Source organism: Hippocampus guttulatus, chromosome 5 (genome assembly GCF_054856545.1).
Source record: "Hippocampus guttulatus isolate MCC_2025c chromosome 5, RoL_Hgut_1.0, whole genome shotgun sequence".
Taxonomy (NCBI): Eukaryota; Metazoa; Chordata; class Actinopteri; order Syngnathiformes; family Syngnathidae; genus Hippocampus; species Hippocampus guttulatus.
The window spans coordinates 14,621,735-14,637,155 of record NC_141265.1 but is presented as its reverse complement, the minus strand read 5'-3'; the positions used below and the strand labels follow the sequence as shown (position 1 = coordinate 14,637,155).

At 42.2% G+C, this 15,421-nt stretch overlaps 1 protein-coding gene across 1 annotated transcript; it reads right to left on the bottom strand.

The window, feature by feature from the left end:
* Nucleotides 1-10,136: 10,136 nt before the first annotated feature.
* Nucleotides 10,137-14,537, bottom strand: adra2b (adrenoceptor alpha 2B). The gene is made up of 2 exons (XM_086112454.1): nucleotides 14,416-14,537; nucleotides 10,137-14,066 (listed from the first exon to the last, which is right to left on the bottom strand). Exon 2 carries the CDS (start codon nucleotides 14,039-14,041, stop codon nucleotides 12,500-12,502), a length of 1,542 nt encoding a protein of 513 aa, XP_085968580.1. The 5' UTR covers nucleotides 14,042-14,066; nucleotides 14,416-14,537; the 3' UTR covers nucleotides 10,137-12,499.
* Nucleotides 14,538-15,421: the final 884 nt, after the last annotated feature.

Genomic DNA, 15,421 nt, shown 5'->3' with positions numbered 1-15,421 from the left:
CATCAACATTGAAATGAAAGCAACGCCCATCGGGACAAAATTCGCTGCGAAATGTAAAGCTGACCAAGTCACAATTCACGATCCCGGGATAACGGTCGATGCAAACAGTGACGTTCGTTTTTTCCAAAGCTTGCATTACTCCATTCGTGGATACCAGTATAGAACATGGTAACATAACAGTGTTTTTAGTGAAAAACTACGAGAATTTGTCAGTGGCAACGTAAGATGGCTGCCCTCTGGCTGCAGCCGCTACGGGTGCATTGATAGTCCATTCATATACAGTATGTCCATTGCCTTCATCCAACAACACAGTAATATCATTCATAAACTAAAGTACAAAAGTAATAATTGTGCAAGTAATTTCTTTTGTTAGGCTACTAAATATTATTACTTGTTATGGAAGCCAATCTCATAACTTGCTCAGTTGACACCATTAAATTACACTTTCATGTGCTATTGCCCGAGTTTACAACCAAGATGTGGCTGGAAAAATCGCACTGAACTTTTGTCTCTCTATTAATCCTGTTGTCCATAAAAGTAATGAGCAAATTTGTTTTCTTAAACAATCCGCTGTTTATTCCTATTAAGCGTAATCAATTGTAACCGGGTGCAATGATTACTTTATGTCTCTGAATGCGAACAGAAGTCATGTGTAACATTTATTTGCATTTTCATTTTTAAAAAATCATCTCTTTAAATTGCTGTGATGCTTTCTGCTTCATTCAGCATTATCCGAAGCCTTACACAAGAATGCTCAATATGCACTTCGAAGAAAAAGAGTCTGCCCCTTTTGGAATATGATATAAGCAGTGTTCCATACTTGCTAATACAGGAAATATTCATTTCATGCTGCTATAAATGCACGGTGAATGGACCTTCACTGTCTGCACAAAAGCTGGGTGTGGTCGAACCTTGGAGCGAAAAAAATGACACAGCAAAAGATGGTTCAATATGTACAAGTAGGCTTTTTTTTTCATGTTTTCTCAACCTCGTTTCAAATACTTTGGAACCCTCAGCGATATGACTGATACAGGCCTTAACAATGCTGGACTGTTAGCACTGTTATTATTAATAAATGCTTCTTTCTATTTGCTTTGCAGCGTGACATCCGCCTGTTAGTCACATGGTGGTCCTCACCCACACTGATGGTGAGACGAGAAACCACTAAATCCATTACTGCAGGGGCATAAAAGCACAGAGGAGAGTGCCAAAAAAACTATAAGGTCACTGACATGAAAATTATTGTACAATCGTATAATTATTTCCCTCCTGTGTCATCTGAAGACTAACTTTAATTTTAAACTGCAATGATTGTATAGCAAATAAAACTGGTCTTGATTCCATATAGTTGCACATTTTCTCATCTTAAATTGATTGGAAATTGGCTAATGACTAGATATTTGTGAGAGTGGCACTATGCCAAAACCAATGAAATGCCGGGCAATACTGCAATGCTACACTTCTATAAGTGGCAGGTTATCTCACTGAACTTCCTTTATCGACTGAGGAAAATGAGGGATCAATACATTTTTTTTGGTGTTTATTTTAGTGGGAGGGTGGAGTATCTCTCTGAATGTTCTGGACTCCCATTTCAATGCCAGTGTTGTATCTCGCACAATTACCTGTATGTTGCCTGAACGGTCAATCTTGGAATCATATTGTTGTATTTCAAAGTGCATTATCAATACACATATGTCTGATATCAATACCCCGGGTACGTACAATAATGCTGTGACTTAAGATTGACTTTGACTTTTGAATGTGATGTGAATGTGAGTATTCCTGTACATGTATCACAGCACATTTGACCCTTTCATGCACCCTGCAACGTGATATCATCAATGAAATTGAAAATATGTTGCAATGATATTGCGTGTTACTCTGTGATTTCGACTGTTATAAAGGGGGTGTTTGCAATTTCAAAACTTCCTGCATGATTTGAATGAAGCACCACTCAACGAATCCCCCTTCCAACGACCCTAATTTACGTGCAGGAGCGTGATTCTCAAACATGACCATTCATAATGGCTTGCGATTCTGAAAGTGTGTAGTTGTGGTAGTCGTAGAGAGCACATAACTGCTTAAGCAAGAAACAGCGCTTGTAATCCTAAACGAGAATGAGCACTGCAACAATTAGCCACGGCTGCAACGGTGGTAGCATGACTTGTTATGTTAATCGGTCGATTACAAAACGCAAAGACCCATATTTTCATGATTGTCCTAAATTCAGCATGGCACGTGGCATAACCCAGTGTGGGTTAAACCTGATGTTGGCTTGCCCATGTCATGATCATGGTGGCGGAGGACCCAAAAAGCAGGCAGGAGTGAAGACCAGGGTGGACTTGACAAAGTATATTCATAAAACACTGAGAAAACAACATCCAAAACAAAGTCCTGAAAACAACAAGAACTAAAAGTAATAAACAAAAAAAAATCCCATGGCAGAAGCAAAACACAAACACAAAGAACAACAGAAACAATGACCCAATCCCGAGTGGTCCGCCAGAGAGTCCTTTAAACAGAAAAAACAAATAACATGATGACAAACAGGTGTGCCGCTATAGGAGGAGCTCTACAGTGCCACCTGTTGGCCAAAAACAGAGCCACCGTGACAGCGCAGACCGACGCATCTACAAGCTGTGTTGTGGTAATGGTCACAGCTGACTTCAATCCCTGTCAATCAAAGCGAGTCACACTCTATTTTCGACATGGAAGAAGCCATCTGCACTGTGAAGTGGGCACCTGGAGAACCAATTGTTTGTTCAACCAGTCTTTTTTTCTTTTTATTATTCTGGAGGAGGATATTCCAATATAGTTTCAGCAAAACTACTGAAACCAATGGCAACAGGTCAGCGTGATGCTCCAGGTGTGTGCCTGTGAGTGCATGGCACATGATTTATTGTATACCTCGTTCGTCACACATTCTGGCCCCAAAGCAAGCAGATTGTAATGGCAAAATTCTTCGACTACATTTCACATTAACCGGTTCTGTAGTTTTTAAAAATAAACGTAACCGGGCAGCAAACCGTGATAAAAACTTGATCTTCAGCCTAGCATGTTGTTTTGCTTAGCAGTAATTAAGCAAAGAAACAGGCAATTACCACCTTCTATTGCGGTTTGTCTTTACACATGCCATCAATCTTCTTCCGCAAATGAATGTAATGTTTACTGTTGTTTGTTTCCCAGCATGGCTTTCAAAAAGTATATTACTCTTCACAACTGTAGGGGAGCCCGGTAGGGGAAAAAAAAGAACTAAACAAAACAATTCCGAACTTTCTTGCATTTTATTGTTCTGGACTGTTGCTATGATTTATCAATATGCTGATTTATTTTAATTAGGGTTGATGTCATATTATTCATGCTTTATTTTCCAAATCATAAAACAGCTAAGGAGGTTTAATGAGACTTAATTTAATGGGGAACCGACAGCGAGTGTCATGCTGCTTATTATCTGTATGCTGAGTAATGGTCAGCTCTGCCTCCTTACTTGACCTTCATAATTAACACATTTTATGCATAAATCAACTTATCAGTGCATAATCACATGAACGAAATCAATGAAAAATTGGGAGGGTGGGGGGACCGTTGGTGACATGCATGTCAAAAACAATTTGTCTGGCAATGAAGCATGAGATGGAATCTGATTTTTCAGATGAGTGCTTTTACATGGCAAAAGTCAAAGCAGACTGTTGCATTATGCATAAGAGACCCACAATTCTGCATGAAATGAGATATATTTGTGTTGTGCGCTTATTTCCAGCGGATTCATTTGTGGAAGTATGCCCACAGTGTCGTGTCCCTGCCCTGGCCTCCTGTACACCACTTCCTGTTCCCCTTCATGTGCCAAAAATTGGTCTCGCACATCAGCGCGGCCACGGACATGGACACGCGCGCACGAAGCGTGGAAACTCATATTTGTATGTCAACAAACAACCTTTTGAAATCTCATCATGGTTCTCTTCCCTTCTTTTAATCAGCCTCACACTCCAACAAACACATAGAGAGCTCACTTGAGAAAATGTTATTAAAAGGTTCGAGGCGAGAGTGATGTGGGGCTGATTGCTGTGGATCAACTGATGAGCAGAGCATGACCAATGCTGAAAATGGCAATCTGTGCTATAAAATCATGAGATACTTGGATTAATATTTTTTTGTGAACTTGCGCACATGAATGCCAGCAGTTACCCATACACAATATTGATGTGTGCTGCTGACTGTATAGAAGTGTATGTGTGTATGCGAGCATGGGTGTGTTAATGCAGCTGAGTGTCAGCCATCTCTTTATCTATTTTGTTGTGCATTGATTGCGTGTTAATGTTTCCTCTGCTTGTGTGTGTGTGTGAGGGGGTGGGGGAGTGGGGGGGGGGGGGGTCTGACCTTTCCATGATGGCTCAGCTAAATAAAGCCGCAGCCTTTCTTGGAAGTCTCAGACACCACGACAGACCAAATCACTCGTCTTTTTTGTTTGGTGCGCGTGTTGAACAACTAAGACTTCAACAGCAGTTTTCATGTTTATTTCATAGTTGTGCACTTTCCATCACATGATTCAGAGTTGCGTCACAGTTTTGATCGAATCTGGATTGTCTTTTTTTTATTATGATTATTATTAGAACCAGTGGAGCACGGTACTCGATTATGACAAAAAATATTCATCACAATTATTCAATCGATCATTTATATTTTGGTTCCACGCTTTACACTTAGAATTTGCCATAGAACTGCTGTAACATTTAAATAATTTCATTGGATGTTTCAGATGCATACTGTACTGTATTTCGAAATCAAGTATACTCATTATGGTATTAAAATGAATACTATTTTTACATTTTCAACTATTTCAATGTTTTCTATCTAGCTAGCAGGCTATCTAGCTAGTTAGCAGGCTATCAAGCATTCTATCAACTTCTCAAAAAAACAACAAATATATATCGTTATATATTGAGATTATCCCGATTTTGTAATCGTTGAGTATAACAATCGTACTCATAAGTGAATTTCGATTAATGGCACTGCCCAACTATGCACCATGTTGACCATGCAACAAGAATGCAGTTTCACACTTCAGGACCATAGGAATACAATCAGCCTTAGGAACAAAAACTGTCAGCCTTAACTTCAATGCCGAAAGTGTAGTTGTGACGCATTGTTCAGTGTAAGGAGAAATTACCCTAATACGACAGAAGACTTATTCCCCATTCGTCATGGAAACCCCTGCTTATTCGTTTTATTTTTTATTTTATTTTTTGTGGCTCCAGTTGGATTCTTTACCTTTCAGAACGAAGTGTGGCATTACACAGCGGCTCACCTCCCACAGATATGATTAGATTTCGTAAAATGATGAAAGGCGACACCTACGGACAGGCAATTATGGTATTCTCCACAAATATTCAAAGCTGTCAAGTATCGAGCCAAAACTTATTTCGAATGTCAAATGAGTTTTCCTCTATGCAAATGAGCTTCTTCTTTATCTAATACTGCGCCACTGTGACAGGTCTCATCATCAAGACCGACAGGCCAGGAGTCAATCGGCGCATCACTACAGTGATCCTTCAGTTCAGTGAGCATCTGGAATTATCTTCGACACACAAGCTTCGTTGGCTTTTTGTGTGTGTTTTTTTCCAGACTGTATTCGATGGCTTTGCCCTGGATAGTCACTGGGTACATATTGACAACCTTTCACACTCTAATTCACACCTATGAAACAATTCAGAGTCTTCAATGAGCCAAATATTATCCTTGTCAAAAAGGTCAGAGCCAAAATATGAAAGCAGAACTTCTCAATTGGGAGGTAGATGATCTAACTCAGGGATGGGCAGCTTAAATGCTTGAGGGGGGCGGCACATTTTTTTCTGCAGTGCTACTGGGTGGCCACATAAGACCAACCACTTTCTAACCAGATGTACTATATGACAAAAATGCTATTTTAAATATGGACAAAATACGTGCTCTTAATATATTTTATTTTTTGATAATACATTTTTCAGTGCATGTATAAAAGCTCCATCATTATCCAAGCCCAAAAACAAAGAGTTTGAAGAAAACAACAAAATAACCATATACTGTACTGTATTTTGATTTTCCTGTGCAAAAAGCTCTCTTGCAGAAAAATTACCTTTTAGGGACGGCACAAAACTACTGAACAAGAAATCTACATTAAGTGCAAAACCTCATTTTGTAATTGTTTTCACAAAAATATATTCACTCAAAATTTTGATAATGTTGAGGTAATTTGATCATCTTGTATATCATTCCAAATCTTGAAAAATAAGACAAGGCCTATTCATGTTGTAGCATAGGACAGTATAAGACCCACTGTAAGCTCACTTAAGTCATGTCTGCCATATAATTCTGAGCGATGATATTACAACTTAAAACTCAGTCAAACCCTGCATATTCACAGATTTTTTTCCTTTTTTTCAATATTTTGTCAAATTTTTAACATTTTTCCCCCCCATTTTACCCCGTTTTTTCAAAACTTTTTGAAGATTTTTGGGTGGAGTTTGTAATACATTATATACAAACATCAAAATATATTCTGTTATTTTTTTCCAAAATTAATTAAGGGGCCCCAGTCGCCCATTCCTTATCTAATCACTAGTACACCACTTGCCACTTCATAGTGTTTCCAACAGGAAAAACACCTTTTGAAATTAGAACTTGCAAGTCAACCAAAGTCACAAAAGTGATTGCGTTCTATGATACGTATGCTGCTGGGGGAAAAAACGTGCCATTGCAGTAGTAGTGAGAGACACATTGAAAATAGGACAAAGGTGGTGAATGATTTGTCGAGGCAAAGTATAAAGATTTGCGGAGCCTTCAGGGGTTCCAACATGCATTACTGCATCCAAATGTTGTATTGTAAACTTACAGCATATGAGCTTTTGAGATCATAAGCCAAGCAAGAACAATTGTTGCCGATGGCGACTACTGATACCAACACTGGGCATTTACAATAAACAAGTATGTATGTCCTCTCATGCACAACCAATGAGAGGCTCTGAAGAGCTATTGTAAATATAATTGCACTGGCTTCAAACAAAACAAAACAAAAATGATCACAGACTATACAAAGCCCAAGTGCTTTTTAAACATCTACACCTTCCGTACAGACCAAGGCCTCCTTTTTTGCGTCTCATTTCTCCTACTACCTCTTGGGTGTTTTTAATTTTTTTTTAAATTTATGTATTTATTTTTAAGGGGGCACAGAAATTGTGAAGAAATCTAGCCAACGTTAATACGTGGACGTGAGCCGAACACCTATATTCACCCTGCGCATTGGTATTTGATACACTATCTGTGAAGCATTTGTTTTGGTTGCGGGATATTTTTCATGTGTTGATCTCCGATCGACTTGCTCATGCACACACACGTACACACTTACACGCATCTGGAGGAATCTACAACAGCATCTCATGTGTGCATAAAAAAAAAATGTAATGAGTGTGTGTCACGCTTGCTGGGTTCTCTCCATCCTCTCCAGAGGCTCCGCTGCCACACACCTGCCCTGTTTTATATGCCAATGCTGGCAAGAGAGTAAGCAGCTCAGGGACACAGCTTCCAGATGAATATACAACACTGTAAACAACCAACAAAGATAACTTGTGTGTTCTTATTCTCGAGTCACACCACAGCCGTGATAATGCAAATGAAGGTAAAGGCTGCCAATCCACCAATGTGTGCGTGTGGGTGGGTTTGGGAGCCCAGTGGAAGGGTGAGGGGTTGGGGGGGGTGGGGGGTAATGGTGTTGAAAGCAGGACAGATTTAATCCTGTCTGACAGTACAATGACAAATCCCCAAATTGTCCATCATGACATACATTGTAGAATATAAAAAGTCTGCACACCCCTATTTAAAATGCTTGTCATATGTGTATGAAAATGAGACCAAAATAAATCAATCATTTAAAAACTTTTCTAACCATTATGACCTACAACCTGTACAAATTTGAATTTGTAAAATTAAATCTTTTCAACAGAAACAGAAGATAGTGTAGTAGTTGCACAAAAGTGCACAACTTTTTATCACTAACTGGCCATGTTATAAAATGACTCAATCACATTTAAATTCATGTTAAACAAGAGTAAGCGCACACCAGCCCCTATTTAAAGTGCCTCTGATTAATTCTAAATGAAGTTAGACCATTCAAGTAGGCTTTTTGTGACATTTTGCTCGCTAGCAGAAGCTTCAAGGTGTTGTGTGAATACTGACAGGTATTTGGAACGGTTCGTAATTCCCTCCACCTTGTTTAAAGCTGCAGTTTCGGCTGAAGAAGAACGACCCGAAAGCACGATGCTGCCACCACCACACTTTAACGTGTTCCTTTGGTGATGATCAGTGTTGTGTTTGTGCCAAATATACATTTTGGAATTGTGGCCAAAATGTTCATCGGACCATAACCCATTTTCTCACACGATAACGATACCAAAGTTAAGATGTGTATCTCAATTCCTGACCCAAGATTTGATACACAATTAGATTTTTGCATTAATATTATAGCGATCATGGGCGGCCCGGTAGTCCAGTGGTTAGCACGTCGACTTCACAGTGCAGAGGTACCGGGTTCAATTCCAGCTCCGGCCTCCCTGTGTGGAGTTTGCATGTTCTCCCCGGGCCTGCGTGGGTTTTCTCCGGGTGCTCCGGTTTCCTCCCACATTCCAAAAACATGCATGGCAGGCTGATTGAACGCTCTAAATTGTCCCTAGGTGTGAATGTGAGCGTGGATGGTTGTTCGTCTCTGTGTGCCCTGCGATTGGCTGGCAACCGATTCAGGGTGTCCCCCGCCTACTGCCCGAAGACAGCTGGGATAGGCTCCAGCACCCCCCGCGACCCTAGTGAGGATCAAGCGGTTCGGAAAATGGATGGATGGATATAGCGATCATATTTTATGAGTAAACGAATATCACAAATATGGTATTGTCCATCCATCTATCCATCCACTATCTGAACCGCTTTATCCTCACAAGGGTCACCGACATGCTGGAGCCTATCCCAGCTGATTTTGGGCAGTAGGCGGGGTACACCCCTAACTGGTTGCCAGCCAATCACAGGCCACAAAATCAGCTGGGTGAGGCACCGGCTCACCTATGACCCGAACAAGGACAATGAATGGATGATTTATTCAGATTGAATGTGTATCTTTTTTTTTTTGGTTTTGTTTTTTTGTTATGATGTTAGATATTTGCCAAATGTAAACTATTTGTATTGTCTTAAAAATAATCTTTAATGTTGTTGTTCTAATGTACAGTATGTAAAAAAAAATGAGAAACTGAAATGAAATGTGAGTAAAATACACCGGCACTCAGTGGAGCGCAGAGCTCAGCAATGGCCAAACAATATTAATTTGGATCAGCACTCTGAGCTGTTTTCTGCATATGCATGAATATTGTCATTAAGACTCATGTTTTATTTACTCCAAAAATGAGTAAAATGTCAATAAGAAGTCCTCACGATGTTAATAAACAATGCATTATTCATCAGGCGGCATATTGTCATCGTCGCTAGCACATCTTGGCCCAACACTTCCGGGTGTGAATCTTTGCATGGGCTTGCCTGTTTGGCATTTGCATGTCCTTGTGCTTTGGGTTTTCTCTTGTTTCTCCAGTTTCCTTCCACCTTACATCAAAGACGAATGCCTATAGATGTGCGAGTGAATGTGAATGTGAAGTTGTCTGTATGTGCCCTGCGAATGATTGCCAACCAGTTCAGAGTGTACACCCACCACTTGCCCAAAGTCATCTGATCTAAGCTCCAGCTCACCCAAATGAGGACATCTGCTTTAAAAATAGATGATTATTTATCCTCAAAAAAGTTTATAGTCATTGGGTTGTTTTTGTGTTGACAACGAGGCAAGAAAGTGAGGCAAACAAACAGTATCCCTCCTGCTCCGGTTCCTACATACTGTCCTATGTACTAGTGTTCAACTCAGCGTTAGACTCCATTGTTTTGGTGTTTTAGTGTGTTTAGTTTTATTTTATTAATTTATTGTTTTAATTGTCTTCGGTTTTATAGGCCTCATGTTTACTTTATGTACAGCGCTTTGCACGTAGCTGTGGTTGTTTTAAAGGGTTATATAAATAAAGTCGAGTTCACTTGAGTCCTGTTCAAAATAAATGGATAAAAGACACCAAGAGAATGCCTTGTGCTTTTTCCGAATAACTTTATTTTTAAACTGGAGCATGGGTGGGGAAGATCACAGATGGAGGATTGACAGTTCCGAAGCGCCGACCATGCATTTTGGTCCGAACACAGCGGGGGGAACACAACAGGCGCTTTCCAGCAAAAAGGATTCGGATTATTGCACCTGTCTCCCTCAAGCCATAATTCTTTTGTCTTTTTATTTTCTTGAACTAAGAAAAGCAGCAACTTCACCACAAAAAGCAAAGAATGGAGCAGGTGTGAGGCAACTCCTTTTTATACACAAGCAGCCATGAAGGCATGACCTCAACAGTTATTTGAGTTTTGGAAAGAATACAACTCACAAATGTTTAATTGGACACAGCTCTTGTTCTGGGTGATTTTCGTCAGCGTTTTGGGATTAGAAATCTTCATAAAGCAACAGTTGCTGTTGCTGAATTATTTCATTTTTTTCGCACCTATTTCGGACGAATGTGCTTATCTCTATTAAAAATGAACATAGATGGTCATGAATGGGGCATTTTATGCATGTGGCAGTCCATAGTTTTTACATGTACTCTGACACCATCACACAAAAGCCACAGTTTAATGTTTGAAATCGATAAGGCTCGTGTTGAGAAGTAATACAATATTTTTACCCTCTGAGCCATATGATATTGTTTGATCCTCAGAAGAAAAGCACTTCAATGGAACAATAAATAAACCCAGTAGTTTGAAATAAATAGTACAGTCTTATATCGTTACCTCCCATCACACACAAAGACACAAACACACACACACACACACACGCACGCACACTGAAAATATGACTTGGGAGTCATATATCACTGTGACAGACTGAGGTCCCTTCGGGGTGGTCAGAGGGGAGATGCCATGTCAATATGCAATCAAACGCACACTTTAAAATATCTCTCTCAATAGGCTGACCTTAGTCTGATATTCACAAATACGGAAGAAGCAGTCACATGACAAGCACAGTGTCTCTATGCTTCACAATTGTAGATCAGGAGAGAATGCACTTAGACACACACACACACACACACACACAGGTCAGCGGAATTCGACAACGTTGACAGCCCTTGTCCCATTGAGTCAATAAGCCAGCGTGCTCTATAAAACACACGTATTTTGTCAAAGAAACAGCGAAACCTCCTCTTCATAAAAAAAAGAGAGCGAGCGAGGGATAACGTGCGGCCTCACGAAAACAAAAGCATTTACCGCTTCACAGCAGGTGAAATGAGTGACTCAGGCAAACGGGGTTTTGAATCGCCCAAGCAGTCTTAGTTGTGGGGGGATGTACCTCAGTGCATTGCGTGTCTGTCCTCTTAATCATTTGTTCCAGTGTGTACCCGCTCACTTATCACTGATGGCCTGCAGAAGCTGAAAAGAAATGCACATACATCAGCGTATGAACCTCCCATGTCATGGCGTGAATAACCTCGTTCAAGAGGCTTATTTGTTAACAAGATTGCTCCACCTGGTCCATGAAAAGCAGATAAGCTCATTGCTTTAGTGGTATATATTTCTCTCGTGACTCTCGTGAAAATGCAAAAATTGAATTAAAGACAAAACACACACACACACACACACAACCTGAGTGTCCACAATGACCCGCAGGCAGCTGAGAGCCAAGGCATCTGACATGTATCCAGCCACCGTCTTGCTGTTCCTTTAATTTGAAAAGGACCCATCTATGCATTTTCGATCTTCCGATGCCTCTTGTTGTTGCTCTTTTGGATAGGAATCAGGGAGCACATGTTTGCCCTGCAGCCGGACAGATGAAGACTACAAGAAATCGCCGTTAACCTTGTGTGCTCCTTGTGCTCTGTGCTGACAAACAAAAGGGCCCCAGGCTTGATTGAATTTAAGGTCAGTTCTCTTCATGCTTACCAGTTTACCTTCTTCAAGAGCCTGCCTGTCTCTCAGTTAGGAGAGAGTGAGAGAGAGAGATATTTATATATATATATATATATATATATATATATACACTTACACACATTTCACATATGCCTGGTGTGTGGACCAGCCCAGCCGTCCTTATCTGGCGTGTCCGCCTTTTTTTTGTCCCCAGTGTTCCCAGCATTCAGTCAGTGTAATGTGGTAAATTGGTAAATTTGTTTTGCTTTGGTCCACGATATTATCTATGTCATCTGTAGTCATGTCTGGACTTTACCTATCCTGTCAAAGACCTCCATTGTCTCCAAATCAGGATGTGATAGTCCAAAATGTTAAGTAATGGATTCTGTGGCTGCGTTGAAGAAATTTGGAATTTTTACGTCAATGGCTCATAAAATTAATAATACAGCCCTTTGAAAGATGTCTGTGTCATCTGCTTCATTGGTTCCAAAGTTGTAGACTTTGTGTGCTAAAAGAAAGTACCCTTGGTACTTTGGCACAGAATCTTTTTGAAAGCCTTCCTGAAGTCTTTGTTGAAGATGGTGTAGATGACCGGGTTGAGACAAGAATTGCAGTAACCAATCCAGAAGAAGAACTTAAAGAGTGGGTCGGGGATGGCGCATGTTATGGGGCATACCGCCTTGAGAGAGTAGGAGAAGAAAAACGGGAACCAGCACACCACGAAGACGCCGATGACCACGGCCAGGACAAAGGTGAAGCGTTTCTCTCGGTTGACCATCGCTTTGCGCCGAGCCGCCCCGGGGTTGTTCTCGATTTTGGACTTCCTCCCCGGCACCAGCCGCGACCCCTTTGAAGTGGCGATCATGTTCCTGTAGCGCTTGATGGAACCCGCGGAGTGGATGCTCACTCCTGCGGGGGACCCCACCATACTGGCGCTGCCGCGGCGCCCTCCGTTGCTGGCCTCGCTGTCTGTGCTGGAGCTGTCACCGTTGTTGTTGTCCGATTTGGTTTTCGTTTGCCGCTTGAACTTGTTTCCTCCCGCTTTCAGCTTGGTCGGCGCCAGTTGCGGCGCAGAAGGGACGGCGGGGGCCGCATGCAGAGAGGTGTCTACAGAGCTGGTGACTGGGCTCAGAGCTGGAGTTGGAGGTGGAGGTTGCAGATTATTGGGGTTGGGGTCCTGATTTGGTTCCTCCTGCCCCCCTGAAAGAGACGGGGTAATGGCGAGGGTGGGGGGTCTGGCGTTGGATGTTTTTTCACCATCATCCCTACCGTTGGCTTGGAGTTGCTGCTTCGGCTGACTCGGCACGGCGGCGCCGACTCCGTCCTTACGGGGCTCCCCCGGGGGGCACCGTGTTCTCTGCTTGGCGATTTGGTAGATTCTTACATAGACCAGGATCATGATGAGGCATGGGGCGAAGAAGGAGCCGATGGTGGAGTAAAGAATGTACCATTTCTCGTCGTTGAGCTCGCACTGAGGTCCCCTCTCACTCGTGAGGTCGCCCACCTCGGTCTTGTTGAGGGACAGCAGCGGAGGGAAAGAGATGATGGAGGAAATGAGCCACACAACCACGATGGCAGCTTTGATGCGTTTGGGAGTCCGCTGGCGACCGTAGGTGACTCTGGAAATGGACAGGTAGCGGTCCAGAGAGATAGCGCACAGGTGCACAATGGAGGAGGTGCAGAAGAGCACATCCAGGGCCAAGTAGATCTCACACCACAGGGACTTGAAATACCAGTAGCCCAGAAGTTCATTGGCCAGAGAGAAGGGGATAATGAGCGTGGCCACCAAGATGTCAGCCGCGGCCAGTGACACTAGGAAGAGGTTCTGCGGCCCTCGCAGGGAGTGGCTGGTCAGCACGGCGATGATCACCATGATGTTCCCCACAATGGTGAAGACCACCATCAGGGTTATGGCGGTGGCAAAGGCCGCCGTGGCTTCGGGCGAGTACGGCGCCAGTTTCAGGACGCTCTGGTTGCAGGGGATGGAGGCACCGCTTGCGTTCCAGTTGCTAAGCTCCAGGGAGCAGCCGCCCTCCGGAGCAGAGGCCATCCTTCGGTCTCTTCTCCTGGAGTCTCTATGGACAAAAATACATCACCCCTTTGAATTTAAGACGACTCATTTGGGCTATCAGTGCTGGTCAATGAAAACAAGGCTCTATAGTTAGTGGAAATACAAATGTTTTTTTTTCCGAACAATGACTAATGTCTCTTCTTTAACGCTACAAATTACTTGTTAATATTTTTTCTAAATGCTATTAGAAATAATGCTTGAAGGTACACGATTTTTATTCAACAGTGACTAATGTCTCTTTCTTAATACTACGTTTCTTGTTGTTAGTTTTTTTTTTTTCATCTCCAACATTTGGAGATGAATGCTTTTCATTGGGCAAAAAGCATTTTCAATTGCAATCTGTTAACGTTTACCTCTGTTGTTGTCGTCTCTTGTTTATCTCCAAATGTTAGCTCCCTTGCATCCTCCACGACGGGGCTTCCGAGTCCATTGTAAGATCACAAAACGTGCGTGGGTCTTGTCGCGTCAGGACACGGATCAACGCCTTTTAATTAAAAAAAGCCCCGAACCCATAAAATCCCGATTCTCTCCCCCACACATCGTACCGTTTCCCCCTCCCGCGCAAGTAAAACTTCTCCAGCTCATAAAATATTTAACTTGGTTGAGTAAATATGTACTGGTAGTCAACTCTCAGAACAAAAAAAAAAATGAAGTGATGGTGACATTATCTCTGTGCGCCCTTGTTGCAGACTCTTTTGGTCGCTCAACACAAGCTGAAACATACTATTTACACGATCACGCTAATAAAAGCGCAGAAAGGAATGAATGTTTTCCAGTTAGTCCATGAACTTGATTTCTAGTCGTGCGCCTGAAATCACAAAATGCGCAAATATCACAGGTGAAATCCCACCAAAAGGTCATACAAATTAGTCCCCGTCACTCCTCTTCTTTTTCCTCCCACACCCAGCGCGAGTTCACGCCACGATGGAGCGGCTCCTGTGGCGCGCGTCGTCAATTTCTGAGGCGCATCTTCACTCGAGAAGTGGATCTGAGCCCGGTTGCCTCCCATCTCTCTCGCTCCCTCTTGCGCGTCTTTTTAGAGGCGCTGACGTCACCGTGGAGCTGGTGGCGTCACGGGATCCTGACTCGCTCCCTGATGATATTCCCGCCGACCCCCCCCACACACACAAAACTTCACACAGAGACCATTGAAAAGGACATTTAGGCCAATTAGCTGTTAATGGAGCTGTTGAGCCGTCAAAAATAAAGTACGTTTAAGAAAGTAATAACATTGTAGTGAAATATGACAGACGTATGGTCAATGATCAGTGTATATGTAATTCCTATTATTATTAAAAAATAGCTTACCTCGGTTCTGGTGTACTTCCAGGTGGCAGAACGGCAATGACCTGAACTGAT